Source organism: Pipra filicauda, unplaced genomic scaffold (assembly GCF_003945595.2).
Source record: "Pipra filicauda isolate LSUMZ 115617 unplaced genomic scaffold, ASM394559v2 scaffold62_size3274119_pilon, whole genome shotgun sequence".
Taxonomy (NCBI): Eukaryota; Metazoa; Chordata; class Aves; order Passeriformes; family Pipridae; genus Pipra; species Pipra filicauda.
The window spans coordinates 1,706,834-1,732,805 of NW_024104787.1; the positions used below are offsets into that span (position 1 = coordinate 1,706,834).

The 25,972-nt window shown below is 35.8% G+C and overlaps 1 protein-coding gene across 6 annotated transcripts in view; it reads left to right on the forward strand.

Moving 5' to 3' along the window:
- Positions 1-25,972, forward strand: part of BBS9 (Bardet-Biedl syndrome 9) — a 299,630-nt gene that overhangs the window by 21,434 nt on the left and 252,224 nt on the right. For all 6 annotated transcript variants that reach the window (XR_005566117.1, XR_005566118.1, XR_005566119.1 and 3 more), the window contains exons 6-9: positions 7,924-8,098; positions 12,234-12,318; positions 14,052-14,235; positions 15,372-15,501. Coding sequence is in view for 2 of the 6 variants with exons in the window: in XM_027729163.2 (XP_027584964.1) it covers positions 7,924-8,098; positions 12,234-12,318; positions 14,052-14,235; positions 15,372-15,501 (574 nt within the window). In the remaining 4 variants the exon portion in view is untranslated. The remainder of the gene's footprint in view (positions 1-7,923; positions 8,099-12,233; positions 12,319-14,051; positions 14,236-15,371; positions 15,502-25,972) is intronic.

The window sequence follows — 25,972 nt, forward strand, 5'->3', positions numbered from 1 at the left end:
CCTGTACATCCTTTCACAACGTGTATCTCCTACTTATGTCTGAGTTTTGACAGAAGGTCCATGCGGGTCTCCTGCCTCTTTTGCTCACTTCCTTGCCCATGGGAATGCACTGTTCATGAGCCTGAAGGAAGTGATCCTTGAATATTGACCAGCTCTGTTGGACCCCTCATCCCTCTAGGACATGTTTCCATGGGATTCTTCCAAGAAGGTAGAGGACAAAGTTAGCTTCTTGAAGGCCAGGGTTGTGATGCTAGTCATTGCCCTGCTTCTTCCTGGCAGGATACTAAGCTTCACGACCTCATGGTCACTATAGGCAAAGCTGCCCCCAACCTTCACCTCTCCAACCAGACCATCCTTGTTAGTTAGTATAAGCTCCAGCAGCACACCTTTCCTCATTGGCTCCTCCACCCTCTGTATCAGAAAGTTATTGTCAGTGCTTTCCAAGAACCTTCTGTATTGTTTGTGCCTCACTGTGTGGTTCCTCCAGCAGATGGCAAGGTGGTTGAAGTCCCCCATGAGAACCAGGGCCTGTGACTGTGAGGCTGCTTCCAGCTGTCTGTAGAAGACCTCATCTTCTTCCTCCTCCTGATCAGACAGACTGTAGCAAACACCCACACCAGTGTCACCCTTACTGGTCTGCCCTTTAATCCTAAGCCATAAACTTTTGAATCACTCATTCTCTCTGAGAGAGAGCTTTACACATCAAACTGCTTTGGGAAAGTGTTTAGGAATCATGAAGCTTCTTAGTCTAAGGAGACTATAAAATGAGAAGTAGGAGAAAAGATGGGGAATTTCACTGGGTTTTAACCCAGTGGGATTATGTTGTTCTGCTTGGTTATAAGTTTGCAGGTCTGTCTTAAATGGAATTTTAAAGATAATAGATTTATTGTACTTTTGAATCTACCTAAAATATTGCAAAATAGGGACTATATTCAACTTCAACTGAAGTCAATGAAAGATCTGCTTTTGATTTATCATTCACTAAAAAAATCCATGTGCCCTAACTATTCAGTCAAATGTTATTGATTTGAAAGGGCAACTGCTGACAGTACTTGATTATGAGAGATTTGCTAGTTCAGTAAGGTGTTCTATAATATTTGTATAATGTATGATATAACTTACATAACTTCGGATGAGGGCAGTTTGACACTGGAAAGGTTCACAAACTAGAATTTCTCCTTCTTGCTTTAGAAAAAGAGTATGCTAGTATTTTAATGCCTGTATGAATGCAGAACTCTTAGAAGATTTCTGCAGCTGCTGAGGCCTGAAAAATAGTTACTGACCAAGCTATGGCAACAAACAGAATTTAAGGAAAAAGAGTTCTACCATATCTTCAGGAACTGTCATTATTCAGGCCACATCTTTCTATACAGCCATTTTTCCATGAATGGCTAATGTCCTTTTTTTTTCAAACCCCCCTCTATAATGAATCTGCTGTATTGAAAAGGAGAACAACTTTGTATGATACTGCTTTCACAGTTGCCTGAACATTTTTCCTGAGACTATTTCTTGCACTAGATAGAAACATCCACTTTTGAACATGGAAGAAATTCTCTACTTAATATGAAGGTTGTAGAAAACAAATTTTAGTGTTATAATCTGTTTAGGGGAGGAAACTTTACCTTTCCTGTCTAAACAGTGTCAAATGCCATGTTTGTTTCTGTAGGAACTTTTGTGTGTTGTATATTGCAGCTGTGATACTTTTGGATCTCTATACTGCATGCCAGTCTTTTGTGCTCCTTTGAACCGTACTAGTGTTCTTGTTTTGAGGGTCCTTCCACCACCTTAGGCTAATATAAAATTTAAAGGGATCATTCCCAAGTTGTATAATTAACTATGTCATCTTCTGTGGTAAGAACTGAATGAAGAATAGAAGGGTGTATCACAGGGTATTTCTCTAAAGGATTGATTGTGCCAGTGAGGGCTGATTGGCCTTTGGAGATAATTTAATAGTTCAGGATTCCTTTTCCATCTAAAATCCTCTTTTATGCTTTATGGCAGGCAGATATCTACAAGAGGTTAGGTAGAGGGAATGCAGTTTGATGGCTGAGAGAAGCAAGAATATTCTTTTTCTCATGGCATCTCTGACTGCATGCTTTACTGTGACTTGACTGGGGAGGTTTCTTATGAAGCGAGCTGTTGCAGAGAGAGCATCTCTTGTACTGGGACTTGTGAATATGTTCTACTGCAATACTTTATTATCTGGAAAGGATTAGAAAATAATTAAAGCTAACATCAGTAGAATAAGGATTTAGTGTTTTCCTGAAATACTTTCCTTCATTTCTCTTGAAGTTCTTCCTATCCACTACTCTATTTCCTTCCTGTTGGAGTGATTTTTCAATTCCAGCAAAAAAGCGCTTTGTTTCAGCTGGAACATATGTATACTTTGTGCATCATTTGGGATGAGTAATTGCATTAGCACTGAGCGATGCAGGGCATTTTTCCTTGCCCCCTTTACGTTTGTTCAGGGTGTTGCACTGCCTTGGCACTGCTGTCAGATCCTCTGGCCTAGAATGAATGCCTGCAGCTGAAATTCTGGACTTTGATCCCTTCTATAGTAAAGCAAGGAGCAGCCACCAGACCACCAAGCTAGTAAATTCAGAGTTCTTTCTGAATGTACACTGACACGTGCTTCCTGAGTTGGGTTAGGGAAGTAAACTAACCTTTTACTAGGCATACATTGTTTTAAGAATGCCTTTTACTAGGCATACATTGTTTTAAGAACTTATTTTCTAATGGTTTTTCCATTCATCAGAACTGATTCCTGAAGTCCTTTCCTCACTGTTGACCCAGATCTGTTTTGCTAAATGAGCTAAACTCAGTAGCAAGTAGAATTTTCCAAAATGGGTTTGAACTAGAGGAGACTTTGTTGTCTACGCTGGGAGAAATTTTCCAGGGCAAATTTCAATGATGAAGTAAAAGGAAAACATATTTGCTTGTTTCAAGTCAGGACAGGAACTTCTCTTCCAGCGTATGGGAATGCAGTTTATGTGCATCACTTCACTGGTCAATGGATTGTGGATTTAATTTTTTTATCATATTAGGAAAACATTTCCTGCATATCATTAAGGGGCTCTTAGGCTCCTGTATTGAGGAACTTTAGATTACCATTAAAGGCAGTTAAAGTTTTCTCACTTGACATCTTCCTAAAGTATGTAACTTTATGAAGCTTTTTCTAATTTCCAGTTTATCCCACTGTAGTTTTCATTGCATGATTTCACGTGGTGCTCAGGCCTTGTGATTACATAATGTACTTTTTATGAAAATGCTTTGGTGCCAGAGGGGAGGCTCAGAGTAGAGGAAGTCATTAACATGCAGAAAAACTTGAGCTCCAAAATAGCTTTAATTAGAAGCTTATTTCAAAGAACTACCACCTGCCTCTCATTTTGTCATTGCATTAGCTCTAAAAATATATTGTGGTTTAAAAGTGTGACGTAAATGTATTCGTATTCTGCTAGAATAACAAAACTACAAAACAACAGTAGCTAGACTAGTGCTTAAAAGTAACACTTTCTGGCTGAGGGACATTCCTCTTGAGACACAAGCTGCTGAAACTATGTAGAGTACACTAAGTGATTCCATCTGATACGCAGAAAACACTGTGGTTTATATTTTCACTTTATAAATGTGTCACTGGCAAAGCCAACTGGCTGCAATAAGCTTTTTTTGAAATGGACATTTCTGGCTGAGTTTTTGGAAGACTGCATTTCTTAAAGTGAAACATAAAACTCCATTCACTAGCTACACATTAAAAACAAATGGCTGAAGGAAATAAGTTGACCTATAAAAAGCTGGGAAATAGGAGTTCATATACAATTTAATTTTCTTTAATTAAGCTTTACATGTAATAGTTTGGATAACTGGAGTTTGATCCACTTGTACAAGCTAGTTAAAATCCAAATTTGAAAATTAGTGAGTAGGAACAACACAAATATGATGAACAAAGTGGTGGGTATATTGAGAAGTGCCGCTGTGCTTTTAAAGGCCCAAAGAGTGATTGCTGATTCAGTCTTATGTGCCTATATTTGTTTCTTTAGGCAAGTATGGTTTGGTACTGCACTATGCTTGGAGATCTTTGGAGTGCTCTAAAGAACTTGTCGTATTATGTCATGTCGTAATCAATCATGTCACTACTGTTAAAACTGAAGAGATTTTACAAAGATTGGGGTTATGCATGTTAAAGATCACAGAATCACAGAGTATGCCAAGTTGGAACGGACCAATGAATGCTTCCGTGTTTGGTATGACATGTAGCTTCATACATATTGCAGGAGGTGCTATAGTTTTTCTGTTCATCACTTTCATGATGTGATGAAATTGGTAAGAATAAGGTTAATACTTATAATATAGAGGAGACCAGAAGCTATTATTATTTGTTACTTAAGCAATAACACCTCACCACTTGCAATGACTTTTACTTTTTTTGTTATTTGACTTGTAATATGTATCACAGAATTATAGAATCAGCTGGGTTGGAAGGGACCTCTGAGATCATCAAGTCCAACCCTTGGTCCACTACTGCTGTGGTTACTAGACCATGGCACTAAGTGCCACATCCAGTCTTATCTTAAAAACCTCCAGGGATGGGGAATCCACCGCTTCCCTGGGCAGCCCATTCCAGTGCCTGATTACCCTCTTTGTAAATAATTTCTTCCTAATATCCAACCTAAACCTCCCCTGGCAGAGCTATCTTACTGACAGCTGCCTGGCAGAAGAGACCAACCCCCACCTGGCTACAACCTCCTTTCAGGTAGTTGTAGAGAGTATCACTGCATATCAGTTGCATCTGCTATAGTTGTCATCAGAAGAGTAGAAATTAACAACTTAATTGTATATTTTAGGCAAGCCTAAACCCTAAAGGTTATGATCAGTAGTTGTCTTGAGATAATTTTCTCACTACTATCAATATAACTAGGAGTACCTCAAATTTTATTCTATTACAAAATATATAAGATTTCTGTGTTAGTAAGGGCATTCATTTTAAAATTAAATGTCTTTTCTTTAGACCTTCTATCAAGCAATATTTAGAACTTTTCAAATCTGAATAGCAACATGGAAAAAAATTAAACATAATTGCTATAAGAATGTTTTCGTGACTTGAGTCATTTTATGCACAGGTTTAATTTTTCATTCTTGCTTGGTTTATTTTCCTCCTGATTTTATCTATATATTTCTAAGGAAGAAAAGAGGAAAAATAAGAAGCACCTTAAAAAAAACAAAGTAAAAATGTGTTCTATTGTGCCTTCTAAAAAAACCTTCAAGATGATCTGTAATCAATTTGTCTTCAGGTTTCAGGTACAAGGAGTTCCATTGAAGTTAGACACTGAAAGCTAAGGCTCTGGAAATAGGGCAGACAGCTGCAGATTTTTTCTGTAGCACACTGCTGGTGGTAGGAGAATTCATAGTGTGGAAGGGGATTTGAAGATTCTCTATACCCAGACTTCAGTGTTGCGTTCTTGATAAAGGTGTAAAATAGAAGTGGAACCGAACAGTTAGATAATGTAAAGTGTTGAGAGGGTTTTCAGTACGCCTTTGAATGCTGAATGTGAACAGATGTGACTTTGAGGTAACAGATGTAGAATAATTGTGGTCACACAGACACCTGGATTATGAAGCACTGTTTTCTTGCAAGCCAAATAAAAATCCCACTAGTTCTTTGTAGCAGTCAATAACTATACTTTAAAGTAACTGTGCCTAAGAGACTGTGGTGGCAACCAGTGGGCTAGCACCTTTTACTGGTTATCAGTGTTTGTACAAGTTTCTCAGAGAACTTTTACTGGGTAATCATAATTTTATACAGCTGGCTAACTCATATTTTTTTCTAGACTGTATCAGCAGTGTGAGAATAATGTCAGCAACTGCTGGGAATTGGAAGCTGGGTGTCATTAATGTTGATAGCATACCCATGCAAAAGTTCTCAAGTTTCTCTGATGGTTTCTACTTGTTGCTGATCCAGGAGCATGTGATAGGACTAAATCCTGTGAAATTTCACAGCTCAGAGGAACAGATATCTGCAAGAAGTGCCTTGGGGTGGAACAGAGATGAAAGATAGAATGCCTTCTTTGAATGCTGGAATTGAATGATTCTTCTCTTGACATGATCTAGTCCACTCCCTTCCCAAGCAGGTTCACCTAAAAGTTGCCCAGGATTGTGTTCCACTGTATTATCAGCATGTCTGTGGGAGGACAGTCTACAACCTTTCTGGACTATGAGTTCCAGTGTTTGATGACCTTCACAGTAAAAAAAAATAAATTAGATTTTTATGTTCAGATAGAATTTCATGTGATACGGTTTGTTACTGATGACTTTAGTCCTGTATCTGGGTGTCACAGAGAAGAGTCTGCCTCCCTCTTGTCTTTTCACTAGAGACTGAAAGATTCAACTTTGCCTCAACCAGATTAACCACATGAATTGTATTTCCAAATGTTCTTCTTATCAAATGGTTAATATTTGCAGCAGAGTTTAAAGTACATATTGTGAGCTATATGCAGAATCCGGAAAGGAGGGGAGATCTAAATTTTTAGAAAATGGTAAAATCTGAGAAAGGGGTGAGGGAGGAGGGCAAGTGGAAAGGACCCAGGTGCTTCAGTTTCCTTTCATTTTTTTTTTATCTTCTTACCCTCAGCTAAATTTTTATTGTGTATTTTAATCACATGGACAAGTAACATGATGTACTTCTGGCCTTTTACACTGCTATTTATTTTTAAGTAGTTAAACTTTCTGTGGAGAATCGCAGTGGAGATGAACAATGTTTTGCACTGTACATTTGTTGTTTTTTCAGGTACTGAATGTCTTTGTTACCTTCATGTAACTTTAAGAATGAAGTTTTAGTCTATTTTTTTTTTTTTTGGCTTCACCTTCTTCTGTTAGGAAACACTAATTAAAAGAGGGTGGAACTTAGTGAACAGACAGTTTTTTAGGGTCATCCATGCATAAAGAATCATTCCTGAGACACAAGAGAGTATTTTAATCAAGGTGAATAGACATTTTGAATTACAAGTACTTCACGTAGCATTTGCAAGATAAGTGCTTATCTCTGAATTCAGTAAAGACACATCTATCACCTTCAGGAATTGTTAATCATAATGATTAACAATTATTAATGCTCTCTTTAAATGCATAAAAAATATTGTTTGTTTGAATTGTTACCCTGCATATGAAGTGCAAACTGCATAATCAGCTTCTGATCTCAGAATTTTTCCCAATGAGACTTTGAATTTAGATTGGTGTACTTGAGGCATGACAAGCCATGTCTTAAGTCATGTCTTGGGGCTGCTGAATAATGGATGAGGCTTGAAGTCATTTACTCCAAGCTGAATTTTTTTTATTTCATATTTTTTAGTCTTACTGGTAATACAGAGTAGACCTGGTTTGTATTTTCTTTCCTTGAAGACAGAAAATGTGAATGTAAAATGTGGAAAACATTACCATTGTATTATTTTCCCAACAATACATATTTGTAGGACTTTCTGTTATATTGCTTCAGTAGACTTGGAAGAATAGAATAGGTTATTTTTAAACCACAGTTGTTATGACTGCTTGTAAGGTATGGAAGCATTTAACAACCAGAATAATTTGGTGTTTTGGAAATATTGAAACATTTCTTTAAACTGAAATTGTAATAGTTATATCCTTAGGAATTTGGTTTGAAATAAAATATTTTTTTTCCCCCTTCTAATATATTCTGAATGTTATTCCCCCCAAAATGTAGTTTGTTTATTTCAGAAAGTAAACTTTTATTGAGGTTGGAATATTTAGTATTCTTCCTCATAGTATACTAACACTCCCATAAATGAAAATGAATCTTATTTTTGTTAGGATTACTGATGCGTACAATTTTAATTTACTTGCAGTTTTAGGATTGAAACTAAATAAATAACTGCTTTGTTTTCTTTGTGTATTTCTTTCTGTTGCTTTCCTTAGGTCGAGATTTGATATGCATACAGTCCATGGATGGGATGCTTATGTTGTTTGAACAGGAAAGCTATGCTTTTGGCCGTTTTTTACCCGGTTTTCTTCTGCCTGGTCCCTTGACTTACAGCTCTCGCACAGATTCTTTCATTACAGTGTCTTCATGTCAACAGGTTGAGAGTTACAAGTATGTGTTTATGTTCAGTAATTATAGTGTGTTTGGGTGCTGTCATTTAATAATGATAGGTTAACAAATTGAAAGTAATCATGTTTAATTTTTAATGCCTCTACTTGAGTATCCAAAAGCAGGTGATAGGTAGTTGCAGGAAAGGCATTATATGTTGTTGAGTGATTACTGTCTCTGTACAGTCATAGAGGAAAACATACTGTGAGTCCTGAGGACTTTATGGTCCTATTTTATTTTTATATATGTGAAGTCTACCAGCTTATCAAGGCACGTCATGTTTCTCCCAAGTGCCAGGTTTCTCCCTGCTTCAGTTCAGTCTAATCTATGCTTTTGGTGTTGGAAAATGGATGAAAATGTTGTGAGCTATTTTAGTTTGTGACCATATTACGTTTATTATTTAGAAAAATAGAACACAATGTAGAGGAAAGACTGCGCAAGACATTTCCACTTCCTCCAAGCACAGGGACTATGTATCGCAAGGCCAATCAGATAAAAATGTAGTAGAGAGAGAAAAAGAAAAAAAAATGAGAAAGGTTTTGAAAAACAGACAAGGAGGGATTTGTGTTCCCTATGGAGAAACTTTCTAACTGAACCACCATGCTGGGAGTTTGTCAGGCATTCATCTTTAGATAAATCAGATGGATGCTTGAGGAATGGGACATTGTGGTGGATGTCTGCTACAAAGCCTTTTTTAAACAAGAAGTTTTTTTAAAGAAGAAGTCTCCCAGTTGCAGGCCCATGTTCTCACAGAGGACTAATGCCTGCTGGGAGGGCAACATAATGGACTTCAACAATGTGGAAGGTTTTGGAGGTGCATTAGGGAGAACTCCTTTGATTGAGGTGCTAGACAGCCTGACTTAGGAAGACACTTTGCTGAATACACAACTCAGAAGGAAATGTTTGGAGAAGTAATAGTCAGCATCTGCTGTTGAGTGTTGCAGATATTGGCTGCAGTGACCATGAGCTGATCCTAAGAAAAATGAGGAAGATAAACAGTGAACTAAAGACTGTAGATTTCAAGAGAACAGTTGGGTTTGTTCAAGGAAGTGGTGGGCAGGATCCTGTGAGATGCTGCCCTGAAGGGCAGAGAGGCTCAGGAGAGCTGCTGCATCACGGAAAGACCAAGAACAATCCATTTTGAGAAATCGATGTTTAAGAAAATAAGTAGCAGAAGGCAGATTGACTGGACAGGTAGGTCCTGACTGAGTTCAGATGGAAAAAAGGGAATGTATGACATGGAAGTTAATACCGACTACTTGGGAGGAATATAAAATATAATTTCTCCATTAAAACTGACACAGTCTGCTGTTAGGGTTTTTGAATCTCTGTGCCTAGCAGGCTAGCAGTAAACTGGGGTGGGGTGGTGTTTAGAACGGAGTTACTACCTGTGATGATGAAAACCCACACCTACTAAAATGGATGAAAAAGTGGCAGAGCTGTCAGGCTTATAGAGTAGTAGCTGTTCACAGTTCTAACTAGCAGCTAAAGATGAGTGATGATGATACTGGAGCCAGTATATCTTTAACATCTTCATCCTGGACAGTAGGACAAAATGCCTGTCCTGAAATTCAAAGACAATGCCAAGTTGTAGGAAGTGACTAATATAAAAAGGATAGGGCTGTCATTCAGAGGAATCTCATCAAGCTGGAGGAATGGGCTGACAAGTACCTTAAGGATTTTTTTCAGATGTATTCATACATATTAAAGAAAATAAGGATGCCAGTTTTTATAGATTATGCCGTGGGAATCTAATCCAGGGAACGTTAGTCCAACACGACCCTTTCTCACACTTACCAGTTCTGTCACCTGAATTTCTCAAGCAATACTCTTTTCATTATGCTGTTTAAGCTTGATCAGATGACAGATTATAGATATTGTATATTGTTTTCTTATCACAGGACAAGATGTATGTATTGCAAGTAAAAGTAATTTCATATAAAATTTATATTTTTCCTAAAAATTAGAATAAAAATTCTAATATAGTCTTATAATAAAATTAGAATAGAATCTATTAATGTTGTCAATTAATAAAGAAACACTTTTTCCTTTAAAGTGAACATCTCATACACTTTTATTTTGTTCAGAGTCTTGACCTTTACAATAAATGTGACTAAAATTTTTCCTCAGTCTGTTAGAAATTCACAAGTGTGCTGTCCTTCCTGTAGGAACATGTAGTTTTAAAGGAATTCTTCACTTGGTTATTGGTCTTTAATGCCAGGTGTTAAGACACTGTGGTACTAATCTCTAGTGTGTGTCTGAACTATTAGGACATTAGAACAGTTAAGTAATCCTTCTAAAGTGAAGAAATAGATATGCTAAGGAAAGAAGAGGTTATTTTTATGGTAGTGAATGAAAAATACAGCAGTTCTGTCCAGTGTTTTTAGCAGAACAATTTACCAAACTTCAAATTATCCATTTTGTTATGGCTGAATTCTTTCAATATCTAAAAGAAAAATGCCTCTTATTTAAATGGTTATGTGCTTGATGTGATAGCTGAATTAAAAGTTTGTGTTGGTCATCTGTGGCTTGAGTTTTTTTGTCATGAAAGAGTATATGCAGGCAGCTGGCACTTAAACATCAATATATATTGCTGTTCAATGGAGCTTGGTTTGAAAATTCTGTATTAGTCCCTAATTAGTTAATAAAATGATAATGTGCTTTTCAAGACTATCAATAAAATTTTCTCTTTTCACCATATGTTTATTGGGTCAGAATCTGCAACTTCTCTTATAAATGTGTTAAACTGAAAAAGGAAAGTAGATTTGTTCATACAGGGGAGAGTTAAAGACATAATTGTACTAAAAGCAGCTTATTTATTATTATTAACTAGGTCATAACAGTTACCTTAAGCAATTGAATCTCTTACTACTAGTACATAGTTTACTTCTGTAAGTAAAATAATTTTAGAAACTAAAATCTTTCGGTAGCAAGCACAGAATCACAGAATACTTAGGAGTGGAAGGGACCTCTAGAAGTCATCTAGTCCAACCCCCTTGCCAAGGCAGGGTCACCTCGAGCAGGTGACACAGGAATGTGTCCGGGTGGGATTTGAATGTCTGCAGAGAGGGAGACTCCATGACCTCCCTGGGCTGTTCCAGTACTCTGCCATCCTCAATGTATAAAGAAGTTCTTTCTCATGCTGAGGTGAAATTTCTTGTGTTTTAATTTATGTCCATTGCTCCTTGTCCTGTCACTACACCACAATACGTGCATCTGAAATGTGAGGAATATTGGTGTCATCATTTTAAATCTATAACTTTGACAATAAACAAAAATACATTCTGTTATTTTAGACTTGAATTGGAACAGTCAGAATTGTGTTGGTTTAAGCTTAGGAGCTGATGGCACTCCACAAATTGCAGAATTGAATGCTATCTTTTGGATAAGTTTATGTTGGGTCTTTTTCTGTTATTTATTTCACTTTTGTAGAAAACTTCTGTATTTTACAGGTTACCTAATGTGCATAGGTGTAAAGAGGACAGATAGATGTCCTCAACTTTTATGACCATTGATACGTTTTGTTCAAATGTCTTTATTTCCAATTTTTCTTAGTATGGTTGGTTGTCAGTTAAAGTAATAACACCCCCGCAAATCTCCCAGGTTTTGCTAGATGTGCCACTTACTGATGCCTGTTTACTGTAGTCTGTTGGATTGGAACTACTTAGTTTACTTAATGAATGTGCTTGAGGGTTTCATTATTAGGTATAGCAGATTCTATTTCTGGGCAGTTTAGGAGGATTTTTAAAAGCTTAATAAGTGGAAAAAAATTTTTTTTCAATTAGGATTTCAATTTCACAAATTGAAAATAAATTGGTTTATTTCGTCTGTCTTCGTGATCTAGGTTTCAATCCTCTAATATATTTAGCAATGGAATTTATTTTAACACCACATAAAATCTGAATTTTTGTTTTAATTTCTACCTTTACACTTAGCTGTTATCCTACAGTGATATTACTCTTAATATCTTTGCTGATGCTAGATTATGTTGCAGTAGGCTTTCTAACAATCCTTTTAGTTGGTGCTTTTTCTGTGAGAGTATACTCATGATAATTATATTTTATTTTTTATTTAATGTAAGGCTGTTAACTACAAAAATATGTTTTACTTTTTTACCTTTTTAAACTTCCTGTAACAGATACCAAGTGCTGGCATTTGCGACAGATGCTGATGAAAGACAAGAAACAGAACAGCAAAAACTTAGCTCTGGAAAAAGGCTTGTGGTAAAACCTGTTTATTTTACATGACCTGCATGAACACTGCATACATGTTAAAAAGATGGATGCTAGGTAACAGGGTGGAAACATTGTCTGCTGACAAAGGACCTGGTCCAATTGCTGTTAAAGGCAATGGAAACACTCCAGTGTATTTCTATTAAGGTTTCTTTAGCCCTCAGTTGTTTAAGGTTGGGCCTTAAAACTAGCTGTTTTTCTACAGAGGAAAGGAAGAGAGAACTGTGTATTGGAAATAACTATTTCTAAGGCCATCTTTGTAATACAGAACCTACACTGTAGTAAATTAGATAAATAGGTACACCTGAATTATTGCTCATGTTTTTAACAGAAGTCTAATTGTGACTTTCTATTTGACTTAGAAAACTAATGTCATTCTACTTGGGGAATCCTTTGTACTTAGAGAAAACTCAGCAGTGAAATGTTTCCATAAATAATTGGTATCCTGAACTCTTCTTGGCAAAAACCTGTGGATTCAATGGTCTTCTGGAGGTTCCTGTGACTGTTTTAAGTGTCTCTATGAATAAGCTGTTTAATATTTGAGCTGCCTCCTATTAAGAGGAAGAGAATTTAATTCGCCGTGGTCCTGCAGTAGAGTGGCTTGTCTGCTAAATATACTGCATATGTAAAATGCTAGATTCAGTGTATTTCAGGTATGGCAGTAAAATGTTGGGAGAGCATCTTCCTTCCAGTGGCTAACAGTAGAATTTTTTCAAACTATAAGTCAATCTGAATCCTACATCTTCAATTGGCAGAAGATGTAGTTTTTAAATAAGAAATCTGGAGTCATCAGATATGCTGCAAATGAAACATTTTTTTAAAAATTTAAAATGTAAAGCACAGATGGAGACAAATGTAATAAGCCTGGCTTTTTTCCCTTTAACTTTTAAGATGGCACTTCCAATTTCATATATCAGATATGTCAGTATGTTTGCTGACACATTCTATGCTCTTTAAGCAAAATGATTGATGCTGTTCATGTAGGAAGTGCTGACAGTTGAACTTTGATATATATTTTTACTTCAGAAATTCTAAATTTCTATTTAACTGACTTGGCAGAAGTCAAAAGCATTTTTTGCATGTGTGTTTAGTTGAAATTTCCAGAGGAGCTGCAGAAACAAACCAATGAAATGTGTTAATAAGCAGTAATAACTTAAAAACATAAAGATAAGGGAGACAGGATTTATAAGTAGTTGCTTATTATATCAATGTATGTAGTTGGAGAAGTAAACAAGCTATGACATACACAAGCATTCTTCAGACTGAAGAGTGTTCATGAGTGACTGCAAGTTTGGCTTACATATTGAAAGCTTTTGTCCGTTTTTCCATTTACATATATTGGTAGAATAAGTTGTCACCTTTTGCTCTCTAACCTTGTCCTTAATATCCAAGGACATGTACAGAGGCAGATTTAATACCTAAAATATAAAGCATTTCCATTTTGAATGGCATGTGTATTTTAAAATTTAAATGTACTTAAGTGAACTGCGTAGTCATCAATTCATAGCTATTTTAAAATGAAGATATTTTTGCTGCTTTACTCACATTAAGGAAAGCTACCAACTTCCCTCAGAATAAGAGGATAACTCTCATTCAAAAAAAGATCTGGATTTTACTTTTCTATGTTAATGATGTGTAATTTGATTAGTTCTGAGCCTTCTCAAAGTATTGTCTTTAATATGCAGCTGTCAATTGATTTCTGGAGCATGTTTCTTCTTTTGAAGGTGGATTGGGTTCTAAACATCGGAGAGCAAGCACTGGATATATGCGTTGTCTCATTTAATCAGGGAGTTTCTTCTGTTTTTGTGCTTGGTGAGAGAAACTTCTTTTGCCTTAAGGATAATGGGCAAATACGATTTATGAAAAAGCTTGATTACAGTCCGAGTTGCTTCATTCCTTATTGTTCAGGTTTGTAAAAGGAAAATTCAATTTAACTTTAGCTTGGTTACTTTTACAACTAAGAGTCGTGTTTGGTTTTTTTTTTTACTTTTCCCACTGTATAAATATGTTTTTCTGAATAAGCAGGTTGGATGGGGCTTTGAGCAAGCTGGTCTAGTGGAAGGTGTCCCTGCCCATGGCAGGGGGAGATGGGACTATGTTGTCTTTAAGGTCCATTTCAACCCAAGCCATTCTGTGATTCTGTGGTTCTATGATTTGTAGAAAGTATGTGAATTGGAGCTCTCTTTTTGAATGAGGCAAGTTTATTTTCAAATGTTACTTAGTGTAAGGTATCATAACTTTTAGAATCTAAATATTTTCTCATTACCAAATTGAGCTACTTGTTTAGTGTCCAGGCTACCAAAGCAACAAACATGGAAGAATGAAAGATTTTGGAAGAATAAACTACTGTTTGAGGACCTTCTGTTTGAGGAACTTGTGATATTTACAGATAGTTTAAAAAAAAATCAAATAAAGTTTACTGTTATTATATTGTGTGGAAACAACTTGGTTAGAACTCCAGACTCTTAATACCTACTCTCTTTTAATGTTTCAAAAACTACCTGATAAATTTTTGACACCGTGTCTTATTTTGAGGTTAAATAGCATTTTAGTCTTTACATATTTGATCTTGACAATCCTCACATTTTATACTTTCTGATTTAAATTATACTATAGTTAAACCCTGTAAATGCATACACATTCAATTGGTATTCACAAGTTAATAAATGAATGAAGAATACAAGTAGTAGATATTTAACCAATGTGTTATTTTGTCATATCTGTCCTGGCACGCCAACATAACCATTATGAATCTTTCTTTGTCATATTTAAAATTACCAAACATGGCTGGCTAGAACCTTAGAAAGTTGTGGTATGTGTTGTGTAATATGCAGTTGAAATTGGTATCCATAAGTAATCACATATGTCATACATTGTCAATGTAACTTTCATAACTTTTGACACTTTAATTATAATAAATTAATTTATAACACATAATGACTTAAAAAGAAAAGAAAAAATTGTATAATGTTATAAGCCTATATGAAAAGTAGTGGCTTTTGAAAAGTCTTTCATCCTAAAATTGCTTTTATATCTTTTAACAGTGCAAGAAGGAACAATAAACACTTTAATTGGAAATCACAATAAGATGTTGAATGTTTATCAAGATGTTACACTGAAATGGGCCACTCAACTTCCCCACATTCCTGTATCAGTAAAAGTAGCGAATTTTCAGTAAGTAACTTGTTAAAGTTTGCTTTTCTTCAGAATAATCTCCAGTTATGAAATTTACTTCTAGATCCTAACAGACAGTTCTGAGGTATATAACAAATAAGGTGACTTGTAAAAAGAAAATTCGAAGTGTTTTTCTTTGTTTTGTAAAATGTTCCTTTTGTTAATGGATGTACTGTTAATTCTACAACAATACTAGAATTGCTGTACTGTGCTTTAGGTTTTCTGTTTTTCTTGAGTGAAAATAGAAGCTGGAGTACCGTAGCTCCAGTGCGGTAACTTCTTTTTTGAAAGGATGAGAAGTGAGGCTGTGCAATCTGGTAAGATCCTTCCTTGAGATAGGAAAATAAGGAATCTCACTGAAAATCTGTTCTTCATTGAGGATTTAAGAGCATATGCATTCCGGAGATGATTTGTTGGAACAGATTATTAAACTCCAGTGTTAAACTGTGGAAATCAAGGAGCTGCTTAAATTGCTGAGGACTGCACTGCAACAAACCAAAATTTTTTGTGATCGATGCATAAGACAGATCAGGGAAAAACTGGTTGGGTGGGTAATTGAGTGAAGAGAAGTTAAGACATGTTGATAACTTGTACTGTGACTGTCACTGAAATAAACAAACCACAGAAAGGCTCACTGTTTTTACAGTCCAGTTTTGCCTGTTCTGGGTGCCCCCAGAGCTGGGGTGGGTGCTGGTTGCCCAGTGCCTATGACCATAGGTGATGCAGTAGGAGAGTCCTTGTCAGGTAGATTACTTTTGATCCCCAACAGGCTTGTGGCTGCTGTCCCAACATACAATGGATTGCTAAACACTTGGTAAGTCATGCATTTTACCTCTTAACAAATCTGACTAGCTTTACTGACTTGTGCAGAGTAATCTAAGGGATGTTTGTGTTTTGTTTGTTACTAATGGTTACCTAATGTTTTTTAAAATTATTTATTATTTATTTTTTTTAGACTCTCTGGAGAGAGTTGGGCTGGCTTTCATCCAGCAGGTCTTACAACTGAAATATAATGAACAGTCTCAGTGGGCCAGTTGGTATAACAGTCCCTTATATAATGCTTAGTTAATTATACAGCATATGACAGTACAGCTTTTGAAGTTTGGAAAAATATTTGTGTTAGAAAAAATTTGAAAAAAGCATTGATTTTTACAACAGCAGATTGTAGTAACATTTGTATATACAATTATTTGTGTGGAAACTCATTATATTGAACCATCTGTTTCAATAATGCCTCTGAGAAGTTTATGCAGATTCTGCCTGTTCCCTGGTAATTTTAAGACTGAGCAGTTTGATCTCAGGGAGAAATTTGAGAGCCTTAAAACTGTCCCAGCTCAATTTGCTAGTTAGATTTAGAATTCCCACAGGCCTACTAATGCCAGGGTGTGGTTTGGGGTTGTGTTCTTTAGCAGGTAGAGAGACAGTAATCTAGTTACTCAAACCTCTTTATACAGATAAAAATGAGGGAACATCTGCGTGCCTACACCCAATGGCCTGAAAGGCAGGGAGAGGTCCAGGGCATATGTGTTTCTGAGCTATGCTTCTGTTTGTCAGTAGGAAAATATCCAGTATGCTTGTGCTTCATTCTGGCATTAAAAATAAAGATGAGCGAAAGAGCAAAAAATGTAGTAAAGCTTATAGAAATAGTAATTTGGCTTAAACTGAGCATATGTCTTTGGATTTTTTTAAAAAAAATAATTTGAAAGGGAATTTTTTGTGAGTTAATGTGATAATGATTTTCTAGTACTCCACTCAAGAGAGACCTCAGTCTCAGTTGGGGCCTCTGGGCACTACTGTAAGATAAATAATATTAAGTACTTCAATAAGCATAGAGTTGTTAATCCTACACTGCTGAGGGATTGAAGGGCCTTAAATATGGTGTTATGTCAATTAATTACTTTCTTCCCTTTTATTGCAATAATACTTACAAAGTAAATGAAGCATTCTGAAAATAGTTATCTCTACAGATCATGCCTGTTCATCTGTATTATCTCCGTGGCATAATGTCTGTTACTTCTAATATATGACTCTGGCTTGCTGGATAAGAACAGCATTATTAGAAGCTATTTTATATAAATCCCTTGGGGCAGGAGTAGTAATTGTGTCACAAAAGCAGTCATATACATTATCCTATAATCGTGGTAGTCTACTTCTAAGATCAACTGGAAAGTGCTTTAGAGAATTCCAGCTAAGCAACTTGTAATTCTAATGTGTGCCCCTCCTTATTCTTTATTAATTGATTTTTCCTCTAAAAGTAATGTGAAATATAGTATTCCCCTATTGCAATACCAGTATGTAAATAAGGATAATAATAGACTACAACATTCGGTATTAAATTCCAGTATAAACTGCTTGATTTCCATCACTTTTTCAGAAACATGCAAGGAAAAATAGAATCAAAGATAAGTGGTTACTTACAACAGTTTTAGTAAGGTGCCAATGAACCATAAAAATTATGTATTTTTAAGCTGTTGAACTACACTTTTTTGCCTTCTGTGAAAACCTGAATGTTCTCTGTCAGGAAATTGAAAATTTTGTATAAAAACTTGTGATCAGAAACTTGAACTACAGGCAAAAATTTGTTTGTTTTATTCTGGGTTTTACCTGAATATCTCTTTAATTAATCACTGAACTGGAAGTTTAGTTCTAACTGTTGTTATAGAGATTTGTCCCTTATTTTGTTGGAAGTTTATATTCTGGTTCTGTTAATGTGTATTAGTTATTTTTTCTGACATGCTTTTATTGTCGGGGGACTCCTACATGCCTAACACTGCCTGTATTGCTTCAGAAGTATAACCACGTACACTGACAATTTCACTTAATTTAAACTGCTTAGGTCTGTGTCTCAGCACAAATTTATCTTCCCATGGATAAGCCTGCTTAAACAGTTATATTTTTGCATGTCCTGCCTTGTTATCCTTCAAGTTATGGCTGTGAGAAAGCATTCTCTCTGAAGCTGAAACTCTTGAAGAAAATGGTTTAGATGTTCTGCCTGAGTTGATTAAAAAACCCCAAACAACTCCCCCGCCCAAATCCTTTCTAGAATGGTTTGAATAGAAACAGTCCATACACTGCAGTTGGAACAGCTGAAATCTGGGAAGTTACACAAAGGAATTACAAGAATTCCTACTCTGCTCAAAATTTCAGTGTTAAAATGGTAGTTGTGAACATCAGTATTTGCTTGGTATCCATCATAATTACATAAATATCTTCTTAGTGTTGACTTCAAAGTCCATTTCCTTTTTTCTTGCCTTTTAGTTTTCATTTTTCTGTTTCATCAAAGACCTCTTTTCTAAGGCCTTCTTTATACCTTCACATCTCCTTTGCAAAGGAAGTTTCATGAGCGATATCTCTTATGCTTATAGGTTATAAATTCTATGAATTTGTCACTGATGCTTCTTGAGATGTGACAGATTTCTCTCTGACTCCCTCCCTCCCTTCCTTATAATTCAGGTAATTGTGTGGGGAGCAAACTCATAGCATTGTTGTTCCTACACAAAGTTCCTATTAGCTGAAGCACCTCATATCAACGTCTTTTTTTCCTGCTGGCAGGGATTTAATCCTGTAAAGTCAAGTGACCTAATAACTCCTCAACCAAGAGGTGGATTATGTGTGTCAGAGTCATCTGACATAACTTGTTCATAAAGTGGCAGAAAATCACTTCTAGAAGAGTCATATTTGTTTTTCTGTCTGAATTATCCTGTCTCCATATGCTTGACCATAAGAGGTCCTTGGAGTAGATTAAAATACTTAGACAACTACTTTTCTATTTATTTGACACTAACTCACTTGGCAAAGCTGTTGCTAAGAGTACCATTGTACCATCTTTTAATGGCTGATTGATTGCACCAAGTTTTACTCTGTCCTGCTTGGCCTGAAACTAGAACATCAGGTGCATTCAGTCTGAAGCAAAATAGGTTGTGTTGCAAGCCTCTGGGATGTTTTCTGTCACAATATGAAATGCCAGTGTGTGTTGAGTTAAAACACATAGATAGAGTGTTATAGCTTGGATGTAGTCTCAGGAAAGGGATTTCTGTTTTGGTCACTTCCAAGTCACAAAGCTGTTTTTGCAATAGGAAAGCCTGAGGCCTTTAAGTCAGGGCCTTTTTTTCCCCTTCTGAATATTTTAAAAGTTCACTACTCTCCATTTTACTACTTAGTTTTGTTTTTACACAGTCTTCAGGTTATATCTGATAATCCTGTAAAGGCTAAAAGGTAGCGTGCCTTTTTTTCTTTTAAAGTGAAACAGACTGCAAACTTCCTCAAATACCCCTTCTTTTCAAGTCAGTGTTTCATGATGTCTCTAATTTTGGTTCTTTGTGCTTTTGACTGTCCACCAAGAAATTAAGTCTGGTGATATCTGCATGGCAAAAAAGCGTTGGAAGTAGGCACAGTTCTAACAGGAAGCCAACCCCGGGGTTTAGGGGACATGTTGTGGGAAAGATACTTCTTCCCTCTCTATTCTATTGGGGACTCTTACTACTTTAGGCACCAGTTTATCAGTGAACTTAATGTTTAAATAAATGAAGAATATTTTCCCCTTCAGCCATATTGGAATTTGATTAGTAATACCTAAAAAGAAAAAACTTTAGAGCCACTTGTAGTGCTTGTCTATAAGTGATTGGATACCTTGCATATGTGTTGCCTCTTGTTTTTAGGAGCTACATCTGGGAATCAGAATATAGTAACCACTATAGTACCATTATGTCTGTGAGAAGAAGGACTTTTCTTCATGGAAGAAAGATTCTTGAAGCAAATAACCCAGAAAATGATGCATATGCCTTGTAAAATGTGAAGTTACTTTTATTACAAGGGGTTGACAGGTATAGACAAGTTGGTGAAAGTAGCTAAAATATTTGCTTTCACTTTCATTTATTTGACAGGTAAATATCATTTTACTTGGTAATGGAAGAGCATGTTTTCTGAAGAGGAAATATAAAGAAGTCTGGAAAGGTTTTTTGTGCAGAAGTAATTTATTACCTTTAAAGAATAAGAATTTCTGAGTTTCATAAAATATTAAGTTACCAGGACTCAACTTTTTAGCTTGAGTTAAGCTAGGTTTTCATTATTTGAGATGGGGAAAAGTTATTTTCTTTTTTAAACAAAAGTAAGTGTTGAAAATCCAGGAAATAAAGTAGACTTTATATGTTCAAATGACAAGTAGGGCTACTTAGTAAGCTTTGTCCACACTTCAACTCTTTATGAACTTTGAATCTACCTAGTCTGACTAGGTTTATACTGAGGAATTATCCCATAAATATATCATAGGGTTCCACATCTTTAGCACTGATTCTGCTTTGGTCAATTTGCTGTCAGAAAGCAGTTTCTTTATGTGAATTGCTAGCACTACAACTAACTATAGTATTTGAAATCTACTGAGGTAATTTTTTGTTGTTGCTTCTCAAAGTATGATCAGCCCATTATGACTGCCCATTTATCAGCATCAATTAAACCTAGCAAGCTATAGGCTATTGATGTTCATGTTTTGACTTACGCTGTTACATATCTGATTAAGGATTTATTGATTAATAAAATAATAATTTTATTATTTAGATGCCACTTTTCTTTTTTTCTTACATGTTTTCTAATAAAAGCACGTGTAACTTGCATAACAGATGAGTAGTGTAAAAAGATATGTACAGTGTTGTTTAGTAATTTCCAGCCTATTTTGCTCGAAGTAGTGATTTTGTGCTACCTATCTGACTTTTCTGTTTTGCCATGTTCTACTGCAGGCTTGTACGTTCATTCTTTATAACCAGAGGTGACCACTTAAAGATAGTTACAGATCAAAGTGGGAAGGTTTTTTGTCTTGACAATCTGATGTGCCACCTTTGAAGTGTCAGTGTCAGTGTTGTTGGCCTTGGCTATTTGAGGACCATATGAGGACCAATGAACACCTGCAGAAAAATTCCCACTGCTTTAACCCTGCGTTTAAAAGAATATGTGAGGAAGGGTTGTGTGGTTTTTATGACTTAGTAGCTTACTGTATGCTGCAGTACTCTCCCCCATTAGTCTGCAGCTTAACTGCAAGACTCAGAAGTATTGCTCTGGTGACTCAGGAAAGTAGAGATTGTCCCTACACCACCTCTGGCACACTTTAAGCATAAGCCAAATTACATATACTGCTGCACTTCAGAATTGCCTATCAGTTGCCATTTTGAAGGGGAACACACTACTGAAAGAGGCATTAGTTGTGTTTATTGCATTTAAAACCAATCCCATCTTTACCCCAACACCAAACAGTAAAAAATGTTACAGTTACTGGAGCAAATGGAGAGATTCACTTTTTTGCCTTTTTGAAAATGTTTAATACAATACTCCCTTTGGATTTTCTGATTTATTAGTATTTCATACTATTAGAATGATTGGTAAGAAATGTGTGGTTTGTATACTTCCTGGTCTAACAAGGTATAAAGTCCCTGCAGAGTGTTGTTCACTGATTTCATAGAACCAAGACCCGTGTGTATGAGTAATAGCTTGAGCCTGACATAGTTAACATGTTTGTAACTTCATGGCACTTTATCTGAATAAATTTATATATAAAGTCTCTGATTCAGCAACCTGTCTCCATAATGAAGAGAACATAATCTAGGCTTTAAATTCTTTGTTTTGACATGGATCAATTCCCAGATTTGAACTCATATGTGGTCCAACAGACTGATCAGTTTAATTTAAATGAGGTGTGTGAATCAAAAAGTTGGAGTTCAGAATTCTGGTGCATAGCCATTGGTTAAATATGTGCTTTATGAAGTTTTAGCTTCCAATATTTTTTAAAGAAAATTAAAATCTGCGATCTATTTGCAAGTGAGAAAATATTGGCTTGGTCCAAATATGAACTTGAAATTAAAACTTAGTTTTCTGGCACGGAATCATAGTACGTTGGGTGGTTGGATGAACATGCTTTGTGTAGCTGGGCTCTCCAAACAGTAGAAAGGCAACAGGAACTGAATTTAACTGGAAAAAATATGAAGAAATATTGTAGCTGAATTAAGTATATAAGGTGTAAAAGTGCGATCATATAGGGTAATAGTGAGTGGATTCAAAATAAAACCCCTCTCATTGAATTTTTTAGCTATCCAGATGCTTGAAAATACTTCGTTCTTCATTCCATCCCGTCTGTTATTCCTTATTATAACTGACGTCACCACAGCTACCACAACTCTTAAAGAATCACCATATAAAAATGGGAAAACTTACATATAAAACCAGCAAAACTTAGCACTTATTACATAGTTTTATGGAAAGAAAACTGCAGGAATCAAACTTTATAGTTTGTTGAAAGATTTTCCCTTTCTGTATAGTAGTACTGTAATAGAAGCAATGCCAGTTATGACGCACAATATGAACTGTTCAGCTATATACATGTATATATATAAAGTTTTATTTGAGTGTTCTGTAAGAATGTTGCTTGATCTGAGAAGAAATGGAGAGAATTCTAGAGTCTTTCTACTTAAACATAATTTCATTTTAAAGAAATGTTTGTAAGGAAGAAAAATGTTTTTTTGCCACTAATTTGCCACTGGATTGTCAAGAAATGACAGTACAAAATATTACCCTCTTTAAAGGTCTTTTGAGGAGATAAATTTGATGTGTGTAGCTTAGCCACAAAATATGAATGTGATTGTATTTCTTTTACCTTAGTAGGATTCTGATCCTGCAAAAGACATAGATGTGCCAAATGCCATGTCCAGTATATGCTGTGATTCGTGACTGGCAAGCTAGCTTCAAATGATATTTACTGTATGATATTAAGCACATACCCATACTGTCAGTTCTTCTAATTTTATTGCATGTCACTTATTGCTTTTTGAAAAAGCCTACTTTTTACAGTCATATGGTTTTGTAAAGGTTTCAACTTACTTTAGAATAACTCTTAAAATATTCCTACCTTCACGGTTCTAGAGAAAGCTTTAAAAATGGAAATTCTCAAGAATAAGAAGGTAACTCTCCCTCCCTCTAGTATTTAAAGTCATATCCTTGCTTTTAAACAAATAGCATGTGTTTTTTTGGCTAACCCACAATTTCTCTGTGGCAGTTCATGTTGTTACAGAGTAGAATTTAACTGTATCAGATTCTGAACTCACCGTCTTGGAGCTGGTTACTGAGCAGTAGGCTGGAGTTTATGGATGTATTGTGACACTTACCCTACCCATGGACATCTTGTTTCAAAAGCAGTTTTACGAAGAGTCTCAGGCTGTTGGTTTTAAAGGTCTTGATTATTATGCTATTAACATGAAAGACATTTTTTCATACAAGGACCAGCACATAGGACATTTATGTTAAGCTATGGAGCCGAGAGCCACCTAGCAGTACAAAGTGCTAGAGATGCTTTGAAAAAGCAGCTTTGCTCTTTGCGAGACAAGGTGAGGGGACAGTGATAAGTATTGTTAAAATGGACAGTGTACATACTTTTTCCTTACTGAAACGCTGGTGAATTTTGAAGCATGCAGGCAACTGTGAGGAGAAAGTTTTTTGAGTGTTTTGAAAGTTAAGTAATTCTTCAAACCTTTCAGAATAAATGTGTGGTAAGACAGATCATGGTTATTCCTGTTAACCTCTTTGTGATATGTGTTTAGTCTAAGTTTCCATGTGTATTGTCTAATACTATCTTGTATAAAGCCAACAGTTAAAAATAAGCTTTATGTAAAATGATAAATTTACTAGAGTGTAGATTTTATCAGTATAGCACATTACATGTCTTTATTTTGGAAGCAGAGATGCTAGAGGGCTTCTTCAGCTTGCCTGAAGTGACATGGACTCTAACCACTATCTTGAAGTGGGAGAAGAGAAGGTTTAGATGAAGAATAAACTTTTGAGGCCCTCCATATCTTATATTCACAATGCTGTAGCTGTTAGGATAGGCTTTGAGCCTTTGGAAGCTGCCAGTGATGGAGTTTGGCCAGGAAACAGACTTTAGACTTCAGGTGAAGGAAGTGCAAATGCAGAAATATGCTTTAAGAGTGAATAAAGCATGGGGATGTTTTATGTGTGTCACAGTTGGTCTTAATTTCTTTCTTGTTTCTAACACTGGTACTGTCACAAATGAAATCACAATGTAATTTCTCTTGTTTCTTATCATTTGGAGCTCTAACATACAGGTGGCACTCTTGTTTAAAGTAATCATATTTTCTTATCAGTCCTCACATTCATTTTCAATTCAGATAGTGCCATTAAATGTCTTAGATATGGAACTGTGACAATAAGAAATGCAATGTGGAAGTTACGAACTTTTCCTTGAATATGTTATGCTTCAGTACACTTTACAGTTTTTTGCTTTAAGCAACATGATGTATTTCTGGAGGCCTGTGTCATCACTCTGAATATTCTGTTTTGATTCTACTTTGTGACAAATACTAATTTTAATTAAATGCTGCATTTCGTATAACTGTCTATTTTAATTTTTAAATCAAACCTTCACTGCTCTTGAAACAGTTTTGATTTTATATTGAAAATGACAAGAAACCAGATTTGTTAATCCTTCAGATAAAAGTTCCTTTTACATGTAAGTCGTATCATGAGCTTAAATTGCGTGTCTAGCCTGCCTGTTCTAGTGTTGTGTGTGTGTTCCCTGCCTGGAGGAGCCAAGGTTACATTGTGCATAGAAGTCTGTCCCAGTTCATGCATTGTTAAATGCTAACTTGTTAAGATTCCCCTACGTTTAAACTGTCAAGCTATTATACTAACCCTGTTAAAAATCCCAACACCTGCTTCATTTAGTGTGACGTGCTAGCCTTCAGGGCTCACCTGTGTGAATGCTCTGCTGCCTGGCTTCCCCTCCCTTGCAAGCCTGCAGGTGGCAGTAGTGATCTGGCATAAAAGACCTCTGACCCAAACTCTTGTGGGTTGTGTTTGGTTTTATCTTGGCAGTAGAAGTAAAAACAATTAATTACCTTTTTTTAAATTTTATTTTTATTTTTTGTTTTGTTTCGTTTGGTGGAAGATGCTCCTTCTTATTTGGTTGCTAGGTGTCATTTGGCCTTTTAGGCAAAGAATGTCTTTCAAAGAGATTCTACACAAGGAGAGCTACCCAAGCTAAAGACTTGCCTGAATTTGTCCTGCAGTAAGGTGCTAACTAGTTTGTTGTTTTGCTGTGTGGTGTCACTATGTAAAGTTGCTGGTGAAGATGTCTTCACTCGCAAGAGGAGAGCAAAAGTACCTGTATAGGATCTGAAACGTGAAGAATTCTTCAGGCATTTAAAATGGTAACACTCTATCAAAATTCAGGTTTTACTCAGTTCTGAGTCTCTGCATCTAAGTGTTTGTAAGAGAGGATGGTTGACTTGTTCTAGTCATAGATTCTATTTTTATATGCTTTTCCACTGGTTATCAAGATGAAATTATGCTTAATTTCCTTGTTCTTCTTACATGTACTTGATATTTTCTTTAACTAGATTTGTGTCAGTAATCTTAAAATATCAAGTGAAAGGGAAAGGTGAAGAATGTTTTTCTGTAAAGCTACAGCACAAATTAT